The 19,882-nt window shown below is 35.8% G+C and overlaps 2 protein-coding genes across 15 annotated transcripts in view; both read right to left on the bottom strand.

The window, feature by feature from the left end:
• The window catches only part of LOC124183235 (heparan sulfate 2-O-sulfotransferase pipe), a 53,514-nt gene extending 48,538 nt beyond the window's left edge, over positions 1-4,976 (bottom strand). For 2 of the 12 annotated variants that reach the window (XM_046571453.1, XM_046571455.1), the window contains exons 1-2: positions 4,569-4,967; positions 3,276-3,382 (exon numbers count right to left, since the gene is read on the bottom strand). In XM_046571453.1, the coding sequence (XP_046427409.1) occupies positions 3,276-3,328 (53 nt within the window). In that variant the 5' untranslated portion in view covers positions 3,329-3,382; positions 4,569-4,967. Of the gene's footprint in view, positions 1-188; positions 561-3,275; positions 3,511-3,597; positions 3,741-4,028; positions 4,112-4,568 lie in introns of those variants that run through there. The other 10 variants (XM_046571447.1, XM_046571448.1, XM_046571445.1 and 7 more) reach the window with 10 other exon arrangements.
• Positions 4,977-13,491: 8,515 nt separating this feature from the next.
• Positions 13,492-19,786, bottom strand: LOC124183240. Of its 3 annotated transcripts, none has more exons than XM_046571473.1 (4): positions 19,650-19,786; positions 17,773-17,924; positions 16,950-17,152; positions 13,492-15,858 (listed from the first exon to the last, which is right to left on the bottom strand). In XM_046571473.1, exons 1-4 carry the CDS (start codon positions 19,757-19,759, stop codon positions 15,643-15,645), a joined length of 681 nt encoding a protein of 226 aa, XP_046427429.1. In that variant the 5' UTR covers positions 19,760-19,786; the 3' UTR covers positions 13,492-15,642. The 3 variants fall into 3 exon arrangements, with proteins under 3 accessions (XP_046427429.1, XP_046427431.1, XP_046427430.1); XM_046571475.1 differs by lacking the exon at positions 19,650-19,786 and adding an exon at positions 18,880-19,439 and having other exon boundaries at positions 16,950-17,099; XM_046571474.1 differs by lacking the exon at positions 19,650-19,786 and adding an exon at positions 18,880-19,437.
• Positions 19,787-19,882: the final 96 nt, after the last annotated feature.

Raw genomic sequence — 19,882 nt, 5'->3', positions numbered from 1 at the left:
AAGCGAGTTAATGTTTTCAGGAAATTGTTACAATTACACATCTCGACGTTAATTCACACCGTTGATCATCTTTAATAATAGTTATAATTTACCCTCCCTGCAAGCACGCGAGATCTTGCATTCAACGGAACGAAGTCTCAATTCAATTCTCGTATTTGCCTGCAAATTATAACAATCTTCGTTTTTACCTTCAATGTATCGTACATGAAGAACTCTGTTCTCAGCCGAGGACGGCTGCAAGATGACAAAAAGCGAACACGCTGGCAGACAAGGTTGGCGATTTGTCTGAAAATCTGTGTCGTCGCGTAGCTGTAAAGCTAATAGAACGGAATTCAAGAAACGGCGGAACGATGTTTACACCAGGATCCTGCGATTGTGCGAGACGCGTTTGTCCGGACACAAACACGACTCGTCAACCGAAACCAATCCGTGAGAAACAAAGCGCAACCGGCTGTTTAAACGAAGCGATAGAAGCGGAAGGCCGGAGACGAAAGGCGAGGCTTCGAAAATAGCCGAGATGCCGCTTTTGTACACTTGTCTCGACGATTCTGGGACGACTAACTAAGTTTTCGGACAAGTCGGTTATCCTGGCAGTGCAGAATGAACGCGCAGCGCCACCGACGGCCGACCGCGAAACACGCTCAAGCTTTCCTAACGTAACGTAACCTATGACCGTAGAATTTTGTATTTTTGGATTAGATTTTATTACTGACACTCTAGAGAATGGTGAGACGATGAGGTGCGGATCTCTGATTGGGTGAGAGAATGTTTGCTGAAGCAGACGGAGATTTAGAACAGGGATTTTAGATTTAGAAAAGGGCGTGTAATTTTTTTTCTTCGCGGAAGTCGCTGCAAGAGCACTCGAAACGCGAACGAATATTAAAATTGAACAAAAATAAATGAATAAAGGTAAAAGTCCTTATGTTTGTCGGAATCACCCTTTCAGCACCAAAATATATTTATATTTATCACATTTATAAATGGTATGAGATTGTATCCTCCGTTATCGTGTTTTTTTCTTAAACGGCGCAAGAGCCCTTGAATTGTAAAAATTCGTCGATTTCGGGAAGGATGTTCGAAATTTTTTTGCGACCTTACACCATTAGTAAAAGTGATTATTTTTCACAAAGTTCGCGATGAAAGAGCATAACTGACAGTACTTATGACCTTCTATCATTTCTTGAGTCACCTTTTCAATCTGAACCTTTTTAAATATAACCTTACGCTCTTCGCATAAATACAAAGGAAAAAAAATACGCCTTTTTACCATCACACACGTGATATATTACTCGAAAGAAACTGAGTGAATTATATAGTCAGCCCCTACCGGCCGGGTATAATGTCATTCTTTTTGAGTAGAGGACTTCACGTTTCACGCCCGGCCGCGCGGTGGCGCTGCGAGCTAATTCTGCATTGCCAACCTAACCATTTTATCCGTAAAATCACGTAGACGTCTCAGAATCACTGCGGACAAGTGTACCTTTCGTATTCACCTTCCCGCTGGCTGCATCAAGGGTAACCGGATCACGTCCGCGTTCCAAATTTCGGGAGATTATTACTCCGTAAACCGATCCGTGAAAGTGAGCCACATAAGGTCCCGGGAAAGTCCCTAGTGCAACGACCTGGGCTTCCATTTTTCTCCGTACCTTCGAGCAATTGGCCAAGAGATTATAAGGAGTCAACCCACCGTAGGGTTTCACCGGTCTAGGTTCAAACTCACGACGGCTTTGAAAATGGGTCGAATGCCCAAAATATAGGAGCACGTCGTTTTTTCTGATTCAGAAATGATGCCGAAAATAAATGAAAGTGAATTTGTTAACTATATTCAGTCGACGCCTGATGCGAATGTTTAAAAGCTAATCGATCCCTTGAAAATCGATCCACTCTTTTAAAATTCAGTCAATGCGACATGGTTTATAAGATGAGACAAAGTTAACTACAAGATGTACACATTGTACATGCTTCAACTACTCGTTCACGATTTCCAAGTGTGTTGCATTTGTCCAATCAGCAGGCTCTGCAACCACGCGTAGAATGCATTGAAAGCAAGAGAACAAAGAGAAATAGGAAAGCGAAACGTTGGAAAAACTTTTCCGCCAATGAAAAATGAATTTCGAATCCTTTCGATATCCTTTAGCATTTGTCAAAGACTGGTATCACGGCTCCTTGTCAGTGTTTCTGAAACGCGATTGCAGATTTAATTCCGCATTCATCGACGGATGACAAGAACGACTTGCGACTGTCTCGTCGGTTTTAAGGGCCCGGGATCAGCGGCCGTTCAGCCGTATTTGAAAATCCATTTTTAGACTTTCATTGCTGTTTTTAGACAGCGGTTTTAATATTCCCGAGAAGACAAACTTTGAGGATCTCCGAGTTTCCGTGACTTCAACGTCGTCCACCTCGTCATTCCCGAAGCCGTTTGGAGAACCGGCAACCGTTAGAATCGCGACGTGCGGCTCATCTGAGCGACGAAAATTCTGCCTTCAAATCTCGTTCACAAAGTTGCCAGCTTTGTTCCAACATCGATCTCGGTCCATCGGATAACGAGGAATTGTGCAGAGAAACGATGCATTCGGTTACGATTGTCTTCCCAGGTGAGTTACAATTTTCGGAAGGGAAAGAAACGATTCACGTTCGCGGCATAGCGATTTTTATAACAACCGTTTGAAAGAGAAAAAAACCATTGTTTCAATCAAGCGCGTCCTTGAATCGTTTTTTTTTCCTTCAATATCAGCTGTAATGCTTCACTCGTGGTGTACAGAAAAAATAGAACAACTACTCAGCACGTACCGGTCTAGCTGGCGATTGAAAATAAGTAGATACAATTAAAAAAACTTTCGACCACTAAATTCGCTTGGTTTTTATTCAGGTACTCAGTATTGCTCTATTCTATTTGGATACCGTTTCGAGTTCAATGGCTATTTCGTGATGTTTTTCATTCGTCAAAAACGCACAGATATTCCGTTCTATATGCAAACCGGAAAATTTTTCTGAACCTGAGTCAATTCTGCATTTTTCCCATTCCAGCGCTAGATATTTTTCAATGAAATTCTCAGTACGTAGTCTCGAGCATAGAATATTCAGTTTATTGCAATACACTGTGTGAAAAAACAAAGATGAACAATTGGATAAACAACAACGTCGAGAAACATCCATGTATGTTTAAAATAGGGAGGGGGATAAACTAAAAGCGTAGACAAGGAATGGGAAAATTGTGAACAGAAAAATTTGAATGATTCAATGAAAAAGTAAAGGAACCGTTGCAACAGACTTACCTCTTGGGAATTGGCAGCCTTCGCTTCCTCCACGTGTTATCCTTCATGATCATATTTTTGTAAGGTCTCGATGCACTTCTCAAAACTTCAGCTTGTTCGGTTCCAGCCTTATTTTCGAAAGAGAGTGAAATTATTGAACACGTTTTCTCGATCGATCTTTCCAAATTTTATACAGTTCTTTTATAATTCGACCATCACTGACCTATGGTTTTTTTTTTTAATCTGTCTCAAATTACTAAAAATTAACGACTTGTTACCCTAATTTTTATGCAATCTGCTCTGATATTAATTCAATTGAATATTATGACTATCAAAGATTTACCTAATACGTTTATTTCTATCGAATCCGATGGATGTTTCTTTATTATTTGTTTTTTTTTCTTAGGTCTATTTATATCATTACAGTGAAAAGTATATAATAAACTTTCACTCGAAATTCACACCGAGAATTTGCTTCGTGGTTCAAAAAATAAAAAAAAAAATACTTTTATTATTTCAACTGTCTAATTTTATTTTATTCCAAAGTACGAATGATTGATTTCATTTTTTTCCCTTTAACCATTCCCTTTTTCATTCAACTCGTGTTGAATAGCTGCGCAACATTCGCAAACTAGAGAAATTAATTGAAAAAATTAGACGAAACTACAACCTGAATTGTAAAAAGAAAAAAAAAAAAAATTGCAGACCAAGATTTCCGTCCAAGAATTATTCCTCCGATTTTAAAATTGGGCGGAACGGAGGTTTTTCACGAACCCGGATCGTCGAGCCGTAAGATCCACGTTCGACTGACGGAATCCGAAACTGAACTCCGAAGACCCGAACATACTGAACAAATCGACTCGATGCAGAAGTCTCGATGCTGTTTGCGAAACGTCGTTGTAATAATAACAGAGCAACAGCTTTTTCACATTCCGTACGGTTTGGTACCGTTTAAAAAACCGAGTTTGTAACTTTGACCGATGCTCTCAGCCAAATTTATCGAATTACAAATAGTTAGCAAAAACCGCATTGATCGTTAGCAGCTAGCACAAATTGTAGTAATAATAATAATGACAATAATAATGCCGATGACAATAATAATGAAAAGCGAATTGAATCGACTGACTTTTGCACACGTCCCAACAAGTAACAAAATACGGTTAAAAATACTGATCGTTGCGCAAATATTTTCTCACATCTTCCGACTGATTACACAAGCACATTACGCAAGTGTTACGGTTATAAAAATATGATTTGCAACAGTGAAATTGCATGGATGTTCAATAATTACGATGCTTCTAATTTTTACCTTACCCGTTAATTCATAGCGTTAATTATTATTATTCTTTTCTCATCCTCTCTGCGTATCGCCGGCTCTTTTCCACACACTTCGAGCAATTAGAAATACGATTTAAAGAACTGTTTCACTGTAATTTGTATTCATTCCCGCTTGTAACGTTAATTAATTAATCATAAACTGGATCTGAGCATCTGCACAAAAACCATCACTGTACAGATCGTTCTTATGAAAACTGATAAATACTCTGTATCTTAATACTTGATATTCGCACCGATCCGCGCATGCGTTCAAACACCTCAAATGTTGTCGCCTTACTTTAGCAATAACAACGGTTTATATTTGTGTTTACAGTAACAGCTTTTCACACGACCGCGACTTTTCATTCGAAGTTCCACATTCTCGAATCGAATGATCCGCATTACAATTACTGTATATGCGAGAATATATCGCGCATCATTGTCAGTCGTGTAATTTTCCCCCCGGTCGTTATTTTTTCTATTATTTTTATTTATTTATTTATTTATTAATTTTTTTTTTTCATTTTGCGCCAATTTCCGCACATCGCTGAAGCCGATTGCGCAAATACATACCTATAATCAATATTGACTCGATCGAACAGTTGCAAATATACCTTCTGCAAGTCGTTGCATCTCTGTTTTTCTTTTTTTATTCACCGTCACTTTTGCTCGATTTTGTTTTTTGTTTTTTTCTTTTTTTTTTCCCGTCAACTTGTTTTCGTTTTTCTTTACATTTGTTTGTTAACTCGCGGAACGCATATTCCGCGGATGAAGGTCGAGCAAATACCGATCGCAGAAAATTATGAGGATCAATATGTAACGTACCGACTGTGAAAACATAGACAGAATAAAGACAGGAATCAGGCTTATTGCTATTTGCTAAATTTCGCAAGCTTATCTCAGTCGCGATTAAATTTTTACTTTCGAAATTGAAGAATTTTTTTTACAAATTCTTAGACTTAGGATGGAATAACGACACGTGTTCAAATTTCTAAACATATCCAAGTCAATTCACCTCGATTATTCTTTGCGCGATTAAAATTTGCACACCTATGTACAACAATTAAAGGTCGCACATTGATTCGTAATTTATCATATTTCACAACACAGGGGGGGAAAAAAAATGATAATTACAGACGAACGAATAAAATAAATTGTCAGTTTATATTTTCCTAAATATTGTGAAATTTAGCGGATCCTATATTTTTTTTTTTTTTTTTATTTTGTCTCTGCTTTCCTTAAAACACAGCACAACTTACTTTATCAAATCGGCATATTTCCAATTCAATTGTCGTCTATTTCTTCTAAGGACGTGAGCTGTTTTTTTTTTCCTTTTTTTTTTTTTTTGTCTATTTTCTTTTGACAACAACTAATTTAGTCTATGTAAATGCAAATTTGGAATAAGCAATGAAACCTGTTATCGAATATATATAACGGGATAATATATTGTTTTCTCACATCGAACACGAGGGTGAAAAATATTGACTATTTACCGTCTAGAATGTGTACGCAAATTTGTTTTGGCCAACTCCCGCAATACAAGCAGACTCGAAACTGTAATGAAATGAAGACAATTGTTTTCTCCGTGGAGTTTATTCCGTTAAAAAAAAAAAAAAAAAAACAACCATAGTTAAGCATTTTAATAGGCCGTACACAGAGATAGTATAAATAATTGTTTTACTGTCTTTATGTTCGTTGAAATATGTGTTTTCTGCTTGTTTAACTGCGAGGTAAGAAAAAAAAAAAAAAAATATCGAAGGCAAACGGTGAAAGGTAACAATGTTTTTCCTCAAAATCTTCAATTTCCAGACGTTTTCAGTTGAATAAACAACGATTCCAAAAACGAAACAGTCTTATTATTTCAATGTTTCATCGGGCCGATAAATGATAATATTGAATTTACGTAGGTAACGTGTTTCTTGGTACTATTTTATTAAAAATAACGAAGAAATTATGCCGAGCAATTGATTACTAGTTAAAAATTCGTCGTTTTTATGTGAAATTAGAGGTACGGTAAGTTTTATCAGCCATTACCCTAAATGACTCGACTTCTCGAAATTATTTTCCAAATCCATCGTTGTTCGGTTTATGTTAAAATATCGTTGAAGAATCGATTCCAGTTCTAGAATCCACAATTGTTTATCACTAACATGCGTAAGAAAAAGATCAGTTGAAGAGGAGTCTTAAAAAAAAAACTGTTAGTGCTATTGTTGTGAAAAAAAATTGTCAAGCAATAAACATATTATGCAGCGATGAAAAAATAGTTTTTCTCCTTTTTTTTTCTTGTTCAATTCTTAGTTGTGTCAACATCATCGAGCATTGAAAATGCGAATTGCAACCAAAGAGGAAAAGAGGAAGGAAAAAGAGTCAAAACTAATAATCAGAAATAGTACTGACTTCAGAATTTTTCCATTCCTTACTCGGACAACTCAAGCGACATAAGTGTTGATCACTTTTTGCTGACGACTGATTCATTTCTCTGTGTAGACGACGTAACAGAATTCTCAACCCATTTAATACACACGTTACAAGTAACATTACACATTTTGCGACGAGCAATACGATTAATAATGTACATGAAATAATGCTAATGACGGTTTTGCAAACGTTCGTTGTTTCGTTTCGGTACAGTCTTTATTCTGGTATACTTGAATCGTCTTTTTAGGCAACGTAAATACGGGGGTCTCTTTTTCTCTGACAGAGGATCGAGATCGATGCTTCGGATATATAATAGGGTGGTCGTTAAGAAAATGTTCATGCTCCAAGTTCAAAAATATTAAGTGAATCTTGAAAAAAGAAAATCATCAAGGTTTTAATGCTCTGTCTCACTATTAAAGGGTGCCAGCAGATGAAAAAATTAAAATTCACATACGTATATTTATATATATATATATATGTATGTTTTTCCTTATAAAATGAGATTTCATTTTATTCCAGACCTGATATTTTTGAATTTTACAACGAATGAAAAAGAAATAAAAAAAAATCAAACGATATACAAATAAATCTGGGATTCAAGACACTTTTTACTCGAATATTTTCAATTCTTCATGATGGAAAAATCAATATGGCGTCCAGAAAAAATATAGCCTAGAAAAAAGTCTATTCGAAATTAAAAAAAAAAAAACCATGCTGGCACCCCTCAACATTGAGACAGAGCATTGAAACTTATATGTATAATAGGATTTCTTTGACTACACTGTTGTGTAACTTGTTACAATTCTCAAATCAAATAAATATAGTACAATTAACTTAATTCCGATCGATTCGAACCAGGAGTGACGTAATAGCAAAAAAGGGTTCGAGTCTCAACTGAAACGTCGATAAGTGTCGGTAATAGGAATCTGTGTCCATAACCGGCCTTTTATATCTACTCCCGCCCTACACTGGGCAAAAGTTCAGAACTGACTTCGGTAGTTTTTTCAAACTGAATGTATGACAAAGAATGGAAAATAATGAGCAGGATATTATGAAACAAAGCAGGTAAAACAAACAAAAACAAAAGGTAAATATAACAACAAGGAGAGAAATACATTGGAACGGAACAGAGGTAATGTGCCCATCTTTAGCCCTGTCACGGATCAAACTATAACCTAGAAGTCTGTGGGAAAAGAGCTTGATAAAAATGGATGGTGAAGGGTGATTAGAAAGCCAAGGACGTGTCGTCGGAAGTTTTTACAGGCATTTGGGATGCTCGCGGTGTTCACGTACATTTAAATTATAGATGTACAACGCGCCATTAGCTTCGTCCCATATACGTATTTTTATGTCCGCCTTTGAACAGATTGAACGCTACAGTTTGCGGTCATCGAAACTCTCCCAGAGGTCATTCAAAGTTCGGAGAAAGTTTGGCGCGGCCGAAGCAGAGAGAAGAGGGCGTCCGAAAGAATCCGACTTTTATGGCCGGCGATGGTTCAATTTTTTACAATCCTTCTCTCTTCGTTTTATTGGAGATTTTATGGGCCGATAATAATTCTGTGCTTTGAGTTTTTGTTACTTGAATATAGGATCGTCACGTGAGATCTGAAAAATTGGGTAGAAAGTGAATCGAATTAGACAGGATTATCAAATCAACAATGAATCAGCATTTCCAACAATTAAGGAGGTTAGTTAGTTGAAAATCGATAGTTTTCAACAATTTTTTCACAAAACTATCTCGTACATTAAGTGTATCAATAATTATTGTATTAGTGCAAATTACAAAGATGTGGTAAAAAATATAAGAGCATAAATTATTGGAACAATAAACGAAAACTCAAATATCGATGCTACGTTTCAAACTGTTTTTTAAATTGCTTAAAAATCCGGTGAATTAGTTTTATTCAAAATACTATTTCTGAAAAATTTGGTGAAAATGTTTTTTTTTTTTACCATTTAAGCATGGTGAAATATTCAATTTTAAAGTCAAGATTAAATTGACTTGAGAAAACGAAAAAACCGTTTCAGTGACTTTGTAGAAAGTAGTCTCCACACTGAGAGAAATTTATTGACTATTTTCGTTTTTACCACAATCGAAAAATATTGTTCTAGGTAGAAAATGAAGTTTAGTTTTACACGAACCGACTTCTGCTCTTAAAAGTATCGCCAATCTGACATTTAAGTTGCGGACGCGGTTTAGGGAGAGAACAAGATAATGGAAGCCTTCCGGGCGTCGTTGGGAAAGTTTTTCATTTGATTTTTATGCGGAGATAAATTTGCCTCGATCGGATCCTTTCTTCGCTGAAACAATCGAACGGTCCTCTTGCACAAGTTTTGCACATGCCGATCCAAGTATGAAACAAGAGAGCGTGCAGCACTTTCTCGGGACTTCCGGTTTTCCGTTACAGCTGTCTCAAGGAGTTGCTTCGAATTCGAAAGGCGGCGATCAAAATCACGCGAGAGATCGAGGTCAGTCGCTGGTCAAAACCCAGGAAACAATCATCCATTTTTTTAAATCTATCTTATCGTCTGCTTTGCCCTATTCTTTTTTATCATCGTCAGACTGAAGTTGAGGAATCCGCTTTTATCGCTCTTGAATGTCAGCTGTAATTTCGCTTTTAGATGTGAAAAAAAAAATCAGAGATCACAATCGATAATTGTGCCAATTTTTCAGATATTAAACCCAAATTATATTCGGATTTCTTATACTTTGCAATATTTCAGCCTCACTGTTTATGCGAGAATTGTGTCACCGTATTGTTTCAATGACTTTGTATTTTGCGCTTTATGTTACAACTGTCGAAAAAATGATACGCGTGAAACAAAATAAGACATTGTTGCGTTAATTTTTTTTTGACCTGTTTTTCTTGACGATATATCAGCTGAAATATCCAGTTTAAACAATTGATATCGAAAGAAGAGGTTTTTTTAATAAAAACCTGAACAACTATTGCGCAACTGCACTGCAGGTAGATCAAGTTTAATTAGGCTTGAAGAAAAACGATAAAAAAAGAAAAAAGTCGAGTAGTTTTTCAAGAGATACGAATGGCTCGGGTCATGAGCACCAATTTATACGAGATATGAATACTGCTACCTTTTTTAACGAACAATTTTTAGTGTTAATACAAATTCAATAAATCGCTCGAAATTGAATTTTTCTTGGGCTCCTAAGTTGACCGAAAAAACAACTCAAGTAAAATCAATTTATTGTCGCATAATATAATAAACTAATACTTCGTACATGATCGAAATTGACGGGTTTTTAATGTTTTACACACCAAGGGGATAGTTTTTTGATCAAAATTATCAGAACTTAATGGTTCCTGCTGTCTCTATGAGAGACAAGAACGTCGGTGAGTAGAATTCTATAACCCTGCGGGGGATTAATTGAAAGTGCAGATCTGTTTTGATTATATTTACACGAACTTTCAGAACAACTTTCACACTGCAGTTTGCACTTTATAAAAGATCGTGAATCACGTCTTGCGGTTTACCGACATCCAATTAAGGCCACGCCCGTTTCAAAAACTTTTGCACACGGTACATCCAGTCTTTTAATTTGCGCGGTAGGAATCTCAATCTTATCCATTAACCACGATTCTTGACCCTTTGTGGAATAGTCTAAGATCCAAGCAGCACGAGATTTGTATTTGAGCTTTGAGTGAACAGGGAAATTTATTTGTAAGAAAATATTCCACTTTTTATATGTATATGTTGCATAATGTAGAATATTTCAAACTAATTTTGACTTAGATGTTTCAAATGAAAAGTGGAAAAAACGGTCAAATTGTTCTTCCTTTATTTGAAGTACAGTATCGAAAAAAATCCTCGAAATTCACCCATTTTATTGGATAATTTGAATGAATTATCTCTCAGTGTGTGGAATGTTTATTATATCGGTGAGCGTGTAAGGAGAGCTCGATTTGGTTCTGAACACGCGATCTGCTCACTGCTGTTAAAAGTAAAAGCACGCAAGGGTCGAAAAGATCGCCGTTAAATTAAACATGCCTGGGGGAAAAAAGAAGAAGACAAACTACACGTAGTTGTAATAAAATTTGAATAAAACCTCGAATACCGTGTGTATAAATAACTCGCTTAGACAATTTTAAGAATCTTTTTAATCCTACATACAATACCCGGAGGTGAATTATCGCTAGAATGAATTAGCAGATAATAAATTTTATTAAACGCGGCGAACGATCGTTTTTTCAAGCAAAGCAATTTCGTAATAATTTATCACCTTCCGGGTACGAAGATTGTATATTTTTTACTGTCTTTCAATAGAATTCCGTAGCTCTGTGATCGATTTCTTGTATGTATAGTACCAGTAGTTTAGAAAACTTAAAAAACCTAATGTAAATATTTTTAAATGTGTTTTACTGAACAATCATTTATATACAAAAAGCGGCAAAGTCGATATCCTCGTATCATGCAAATTAAATTATCTGAAACACAAGAGGCGAAGATAGAAAAATTGGAATGTGTAAAACACGGAGATTATGCATGTATGCATTAATTAAATACCCGGGGTAGAAATAACCAAGTAACGTATCGATCGGCGAGAGTGTAAATTTATATAAAAGAAAAAAAAAACAAGCCTCGCTGTTAAATATTTTTTTAAGTCAGTCACGTAACTTTGGAAACTCTTTGAATTGCTATACGTAATTTTGCGAAATATAAACCGCGATGACTCATTGTTGGTTTATTGACCGACGCATTAACACTTGTAATGACAGTCGAAATATAATATACGCAAGAATTTATGCACGAAGAGTTCCACCGATATTCCCGATTGTTATTATAAATTATTTTCGTCGATCCACATCGTCGTTAAAGAGCGAAGAATGCGGAGGGGTTAAATTACATTTGTGCAGGTGTTGCAAATATTCGCGATTCCGTGCAGGGCGGACAATAAAATAACGTGTGCAAAAAAAAAAACGAGACCGAGTATGCGAAGGGTCGGAAACAAGCAGAAACACATGTTTCCAAATACAAACAGTTATTTCGCATTCCGAATCCAACGACGCTTTGTAAAAATGCAGACCGAGCTGTTTATTTCAGGCCTCAATTTACTCGAACGTGTCGACAGCTGCAACTTTCCGCGCGCATGCCATTCTATTACATCTCGAATGACACGTTGTCCAACTTGCAAGTGTAACAAGAATCCTCGTAGCTCGTAATGTCGTCTCGGTTTATTGCCAGGCGAGGAATACAGCTGACAGAGAATTCGCAATACGGTGTCCAATTTCCGATATGAGGACAACAACTTTTCATTTTCACCGTGAGAATTACTAACGACAGAATTGGTCTCTTTACTGCGCATGCGCTAGAATTTAAGAGCAGTTCCTTGCCAGGGTGACCAACCGTCGGTAACGTAACCTCAAAAATTTTTCAGGTTACATATATCGCGGTAAACTGTCGTGTAAATTTGTGACAGTTGGTCAACCTGGCAAAGAACTGCTCTTAGATCGTAGCGCATGCGCAGTAAACTGTAAAAAACGAAAGACTAATTCTGTTGCTAGCAATTCATATCCAATATTGTATTACTAACCCAAATGCTATGTATAAATAAGAAAGAGAAAAAACACCGGAAATTGCAATTTTTCGATACAACTATTTTCTCTGTCTAATCGTTGGTAGTCTAAATCCCAAATTTTTACGGGTTATGGAGTCGCTTCGGCCGCCATCTTGAATTGATGATTCAAATCGAAAAATATTGAAATCGGGTGAACGTATTGGTTTGAAAAGATTTTCAAATTAAATCGAAGACACGTTCATTGAAACTCCGAAGTATTCCGAAGTTTAGAAACTTTCAAGTAGATGAAAATCTTTGAAATATTCATTGAAAGTCTTACAGATTAAAATTCCTCGAATTTCATATATTCAGTGATCATGACTTATATTGAAGATGAAAGCCAAGTGAAACGCATTCATTATGAGATTCGGACTTTTTGAAATTATGTATGAATAACAACATCATTTTTTTTCTCTCGAACAATATATCGTTGCCACGCAATAAATTATTTTCTATTCTCGGTCTTCCGAAGAATTGCACGTGACGCAAAAAATTGAAATCAAACAAGAGACGAAATTCAAAACTTTAGTAATTTTGCCAAAGCATTTGTAATCGATCATATTCAATTCCTGATGATCGATGAAGTGAAAATGATTTTCAGAAATCGTAGGCCTTCGTTAATACCTCTGTTTTTTCATTTCTATAAAAAACCAATTAGAAAACATGGTTAAAAAATCACATCGTAATAAATATAGCATAAATATGAAGTATGAATATCCGATATGCTAATTAGTACAGTTTAACCCGAAAACCGAATTTCGTATTCATTTCCACGGCTACGTTTAAGGCTTGAAAAGAAACTGGAGGTGAAATTTTTACAGATGATCGAACTGCTTCACGGATACCGCGCGGAGTGATTCGTTGGAAAAAATTTATGAATAAATTTTATGTACAAACTGACATTATTATTTATTCATTTATTTTTTCTTTTCATCTCGGATATAATTTACTCGAAAGTTAAACGCCCATTTTTTATGTCACACGCCCGAAGTATATAATTTATTCGAGTGTGAGATGAATCTCGATAGTATTGAATGAAATCCTCAAGTTAAATCAAAATATTATAATTAATCGCTATTATTTAAATGAAAAGATATTAATGCGCCAACTATACGTTTATTTCCTTCTCAATGTTTTCTTTCTACTATAGATTGAAGCGCGTTTCTTTATATTGTTTATTATTATTTACGCATTCAAACATGTTTTGCTTTCTAATAATTTATTGTCCTGTCAAGCTACATCGATGAACTGCGATTCAAGCTCCTGGGAGACACGAACTTGAAACATAACAACATGAAATACAAAGAAATTAAAAATAACACTACAATCAACGACTTTACACGCATTAAGGGGTTAAATTTACTTGGATGAGTAACATAAAAAAAATCGATTTCTTAAAAAGGTGCTCATTCGAAAGTACTATCCTTTGAGTTTCTACCTTAAAAATTTCATAATGAAATTCGCAGTAATGACGAAGTTATAGCGTTTTGTAACCGACCAGGTGAGCAGCGATAAAGGCATCAAAAGAAGGAAAAATATCGACATCTCAGGAAGATCCGAGTCATATTGCCCAGGAATCGAAAATCTCGTGTTAGTTTTAAATAAACCAGTTATTTCATTGGCAGTGTAAACTCTACTCAATAATTTTACCACGCGTTTTTCTCGAAACAATGTTTTCCAAATCGGTACCAGAAATATCTCCGCGTCTACTTGACCGATCGAGATCTAGTTTTGCAAGAGTTACGTTTCACACAATAATCTAATACTTGTCGATCCGTTTTTTCGATACCTGGCATAGTTTTTTTTTTTTTTTTTCATCATAAGTACCGAACCAATTACACGTCCCAGAAAAACGACTGTAACTTTTTTACGGTTTGAAATATTTCAACCAAATTTTCACACAATATAGATAAAACGTCGTACTTTCAAAGATATATTATGGTTGTTCAATAGCAGTCAGTTTCATATAGGAAAAAAAAATCTTATACACGTAACCCTAGTTTCAGCCGTCCCAGATATATGTAACACCATAATGAAATTTTATTTCATATAACGAATCAAAATTATACTACATTTTTGTTTCTAGAATCGTACTATTTACATACATCGAATATTGAAATGTTTGGAAGGCATGATCTAAAAATTCTCGAACGGCGAAAGAACAAGTCTGAGAAACAATTTCTCGTGTAGTTTCACAAGAATACAGAAAAAATAATCAAACGTTGATTAAAAATTCAACTATCAATACGTCGCGATCTGTATTAACCCTGAAGTTGAGAATAAAAAATATAAAATATAGTCCGGTTGACTCTTTTGATTGAAAATACAGATTCATACCAGTAATGGAAATAAAATTACACATAGTATTGAGAGAGCTATAATTCGTTTGAAATTCGCTTTGAAAAGTTTCTCAGCGAAAGTAAAATCGTTTTTTAATCCACATATTATGAAAATTCACACCGACTTCATTTAAATATGTATATAACGAAAAAAGGTTAAACGATCGGAAATTTTCTAACCGATATGCAGAGAGATTGCTGCTGAATTCATTGATCATGAACATAATCTGTGCGCGTGATGTAATTGACTTAAATTTCAGTGTAATATTCACGATTCAAAGTATTTATCGAGGATTCGGAAAAAAGACATATTCATACATGATTCATCAGAGATAATCGTTGAAATCTCTTGTGACAATGAGACAACAACCACATCCACAAATTATCTACGTCACGATTGCATCGTTCTATTTACACAATATCCAGCATATCCATAATAACGCCGACCACGTTTCGTGCGTTTTATATGAAACAGTGATTCAGAAAATGAACAATAACGTGTCTACGTTTTTACGCGAGCAGCAAGTCTCGATACACGTATGATCGTCATCGGTAACCTTCTATAAACAAGAAAACACATTGACGATTCATGCAAAGTTCAACTAACACCCGACAATTGAGTTACGACGATGATTTTCTAATTCCGATCATCGATCGATGACCCGCGTTAAATGTACAATACAAATCGTGACAGTCTGAAAGAACTTCGACTTGTTCCGGTTTCCGGTATCGCCGATATTCACGGAGGTTGAGGACTGCTGCTGCGATTCCCGCGCTTCTCATCGACGTCTGATTTCTTCTTCACTTCCGGTTCCGGAATCTCCTGCTCCTCTTCAACCTCGTTTATTTCATCGTTGATTATTTCGACGTTTTCACCGTCTAGACTCGAACCCGAAGAATTTGACTCCTCGCCAATGTCCAGAATTTCGTTAGGACTGGAGGGGACGACTTGCTCCTGAAAGCGAATAAAATAAATAGATAAAATTTATAAGGAAACAAGATTGTGGATCCAGATATTAACTGGGTCGATTTTTTGTTTCCGTTTTCTACCTTCGTCTCAACTCTGTTACACGTAACGCATTTATTGTATGTATTTATCGCTCATGGTTTTAAGCCTCCTTGCTGAAAAGCGATAACGCATCGCACATGATTTTTCTTATCTCGAGTAAACACGACGAGAAGACCGGTCTCATCGGCACACCGCCGTTACGGAACAAGGTTCAAGGAGATTTGGAACACCCGAGCTTATCAGCGTTTAATAACGACGACGCGCCGAATGACGATAACTCAACATTGTGGTACATGTACCTAGTTCTTTTTTTTTTTTTTATCGTTTTATTTCCTTCTATTCATTCTCATTTTGCCCGTTCACTTCGTCGTTAGTTTCTCGATCATTTATAATCGGTACCTTGGAATTATTCCACGTTTGAAAAGAATTTTTATTCGTGTCTTTTTCGAAAATTTTTACGCAATGAATTTTGATAATTGATTATTCTTCCGGTTTTCGTATAGTCACATTTTATTACCACACCTACGGATGACGAATTGATAATAATTATAGCTTAAAAGAAATGTTGGTTTTTTATTTTCTTAGTAAATTTCTGTAATATCTTCAAATTATCACACGATTAGTTATAAGGATCAATAAAATATATTGGAATATTGACTTTTCGAATACCTACACACACAATTTGATACCAAAATAATGCAATTTATTTATTATAACAATATAATGCGAATAACTGCAGATTTCTGCTGAAACTTGAATTCTAAATAATTCCACGCGCAATAGCAAAGATAAAAATAATGACATTATGATTATAATTGTTTTCGAAGTGTGTATAATATGACAATCATTAACGAAGTACTATCGCAACTTCCGGTAGTGCAACTTATTTCACACACATATGCTAATTATTGTGTGCATAAGTTTTCAAATTGAAAAAAATAATATAGTCTCACTGGTTATCGATGTGACTTTCGATTCGTTCTTGTAATCGTGTCTTTTTTTTTTTTTTTTTTATTTTAAGAGAAAAAGCTTCTTACGTCCTCATCGCAGTTGGTTTCTATTCGCGAAAGGATTTCGCCACGGTTTACGAAGGAGTCGACTTCGTCCTCGGTATTTTCGGCGTCGACGTCATCCGCGTCGGTTGCGTCAGGATCTTCTTCCGGAATATGTCTGAGGGACGGTAATTCCTGCGACGAAATTGTCCAGTCATCGTTAATTACGAAAGTCGTTTCCGGAAGGGCTGCGTGAAAAATCAGATGGTATTGAAAAATCTGATAATATTTCAATAAAATTTTCACTAAAAATTTGTCATTTCAAGAAGAAATGCAATAATGAATTGAACACGGTTTGATGACGACATTTGTTTGTTTTTCAATGGAAAGACTCCGAGTTCAGAAAGTGAGCTTTTCAAATTGAATTTAAGACATATCCTTTTGTGAGGTTTTTTTTCTTGCTGTTTGCAGCAAGTTTTTGATCTAATCGAAAAACTAGAGTAAAAAAAAAAAAAAAAATCCGGCTTCCAAACAAAACACCCTATTATGTATTCGCACGTGAAAAATGGATTGAAGAATTTGATAAATAGCAGTGATGCAATCTCTGAGATCATACGAGTGTTATAAATTTGCTGAATCCATTGATTTGGAATGAAATGATAAACAGCAGCGTATCTCATATTTTATCATTCACATAAGGAAGATTTGATATTATCTTTGGCCACGTGGATGCGAAATCTCCAATTAGTCGGAAGTCAACGCTTTTCACCAGTTCCATGATGGAACGATCATTTTCTAATTTTTTATCTTACCTACGCTGTTCGAAAAACGCGTTGCAAAAAGTAAGGCAAATCTTTCTACGACATACCGAGAGGGTCGTCATCCCCGTCACTGGAATCGAAATATACCGGTGAATAATTTAAGGCAGCTCGTAAGCTCGGGCACATGTCATGATCGCTTATTGTTAAACGTTCATCCGGATGCGTTGCCGGATCTTCCATTGCTGATTGCGTTTGCAACCTGTTTCAACATACAAGAAAGATGGGAAATTATTATACAAAGAACTGGTGGAAAACAACTTGTGTTTTGATAAAGGAAAATTTTAAACTCAGTCTTTTCTTTGGTAATGAAAAATACGTTGTGGATAATTTATTTATAAAGTTAATAATTTGTTTGATAACAATCGCATAGAATTTTTTGTCTTCCGCTAAATTTTGTTATCACACATGCCTGGGAATTTGCAATTAAATTGATTATTTATAATATTATAATTTATCACCAAACCCCCGACAGCTGAAAAATTATACCGTTCGTTTCTTTTACCGAATGTTTTCTTTCCTTTTTGCGTACGTTGTGCGTAAATTCTATTTAAATAGAAAATAATAAATATATCCATGCAGAAATTCGTAAAAATCCGTTATTAATTAATAATGTTTACGTACCTACGTGTAACATTGACGCAATGAAAAATGTTTTCGAGCTTCGTGTTTTTTTGTTTTCTGTTTTTATACAATTCTTATTAGAAAATGCATGCAGAATAACTATTTCATTGTCATTATCTTTTTTGCGTTAACGACGCGTAAGCTTGGGTAATAGTCGAAATAAGTGATATTTTACTCGGTCGATAAGGACTGACAATAGCATCCTCTTAGGAAAAAAAAATCAATCGAGAGGTTCGACAAACCTGTAAAAAATACTAAAAAACATGCCTTACGCGAAATTATAACCAAAAAAAAAGGATCTTCTGTTCCTGAGTCAGAGAACGGTAAACACGTGCGATTAAATAATCGCCCAACCGTATTCGCCGTTGCGTCAGCTGCTCGCGGAATATTAGAAACACGCCGCGCAAATATGCATTTAATACGAATTCACGCGCGTATGAATGCACACGTATAAATTAATGTATAAACAATATACGTTGTAAAAAAGGTGTGAAATTAAAGCAATACGTTTAACAAACAGAAACACAGCGTACCTGGATCCTCGATTTTGATGCAAAAATAAATTAGCTGCAGGGCTTGAATGTTCGTATAAATTTATTTATAAATCCGAGGTGAACTTGATTGAACAATTTTTAGTTTTTCATCGCCGCGATGCAACTTATTGACGGCACACACGTCACCGTGATGTAGTTAAGGAATCGCCGACGAAGTTTCCACGCAGCGATGTCGACGCGCGGAAAGCCGTCCACGAAATGAGCCGATTATTCTACTCTTACAAGCGTCGCGACGCGACGCGTCGTCGGCTCGAAACGCGCGCAGAAATAATTCTCGTGTATTCCACGTGACTCGTAACGTTTCTCGTTATCTGAAATTCCGGGAGTTTCCACGAATTCGATCGATTTGGACACTCGATGTATCCTCAGACCGGCGAGTCACTCGATAGAATGGAATGATAAATTTGAAAATTTAACGTTGCGCCTTCGATTATTTTATTTTTTCCAATATCCGAAAGTCTATTGAAAATTAATCTGACTTTATTCAACCAATCTGTACAATTTTCCACAACGTGTGGCAACAATTTGTACACAGTTTTTTTTACTAATCGTTGCACTCTGCACAGATTTCAACATCTAATTAATGGAAATATGATTTCGCTTGTTATAAATTAAAGCACCGAATTATCAGCTACGGCAAACTGTACGTTCAAATTTCTTAAGAAACGAACTTTAAACTTGACGAATCGAAACTATTCAGAGAAATAAAAACAAATTATTAAACGTCAAGTGGAATACAATCACTGAACTCGTTGCCGAAAAACTGTACTAAGGAAATTTTTAAATCTAACGTAAACTCGACCGCTCGCTTAAGACGCAATTTCGGAACTGAAAGGATGGGTAAACGTATAATGAACATGACTATACAGGTATGAAGTACGTCAGTGATTCTAACAGAAACGAGGCCGTTGACCCTACCTGTGAGATCATCTTCCGAAGTGACTTTGAATAGCCTGCGCATAAGAATCAAGGATTTATTACG

Source organism: Neodiprion fabricii, chromosome 5, assembly GCF_021155785.1.
Source record: "Neodiprion fabricii isolate iyNeoFabr1 chromosome 5, iyNeoFabr1.1, whole genome shotgun sequence".
NCBI lineage: Eukaryota > Metazoa > Arthropoda > Insecta > Hymenoptera > Diprionidae > Neodiprion > Neodiprion fabricii.
The sequence above is the reverse complement of the archived record's forward strand: the minus strand, read 5'-3'. Positions and strand labels throughout refer to the sequence as shown.

Excerpts from the sequence above, each read along its gene's own strand:
- LOC124183240 (XM_046571473.1), bottom strand. The coding sequence starts at position 19,759 with ATGTTCATTATACGTTTACCCATCCTTTCAGTTCCGAAATTGCGTCTT. Across the intron at positions 17,153-17,772 it reads CGGGGATGACGACCCTCTCG|CCCTTCCGGAAACGACTTTC; the intron begins GTATGTCGTAGA and ends TTTTTCACGCAG. Across the intron at positions 15,859-16,949 it reads AAACCAACTGCGATGAGGAC|GAGCAAGTCGTCCCCTCCAG; the intron begins GTAAGAAGCTTT and ends ATTCGCTTTCAG.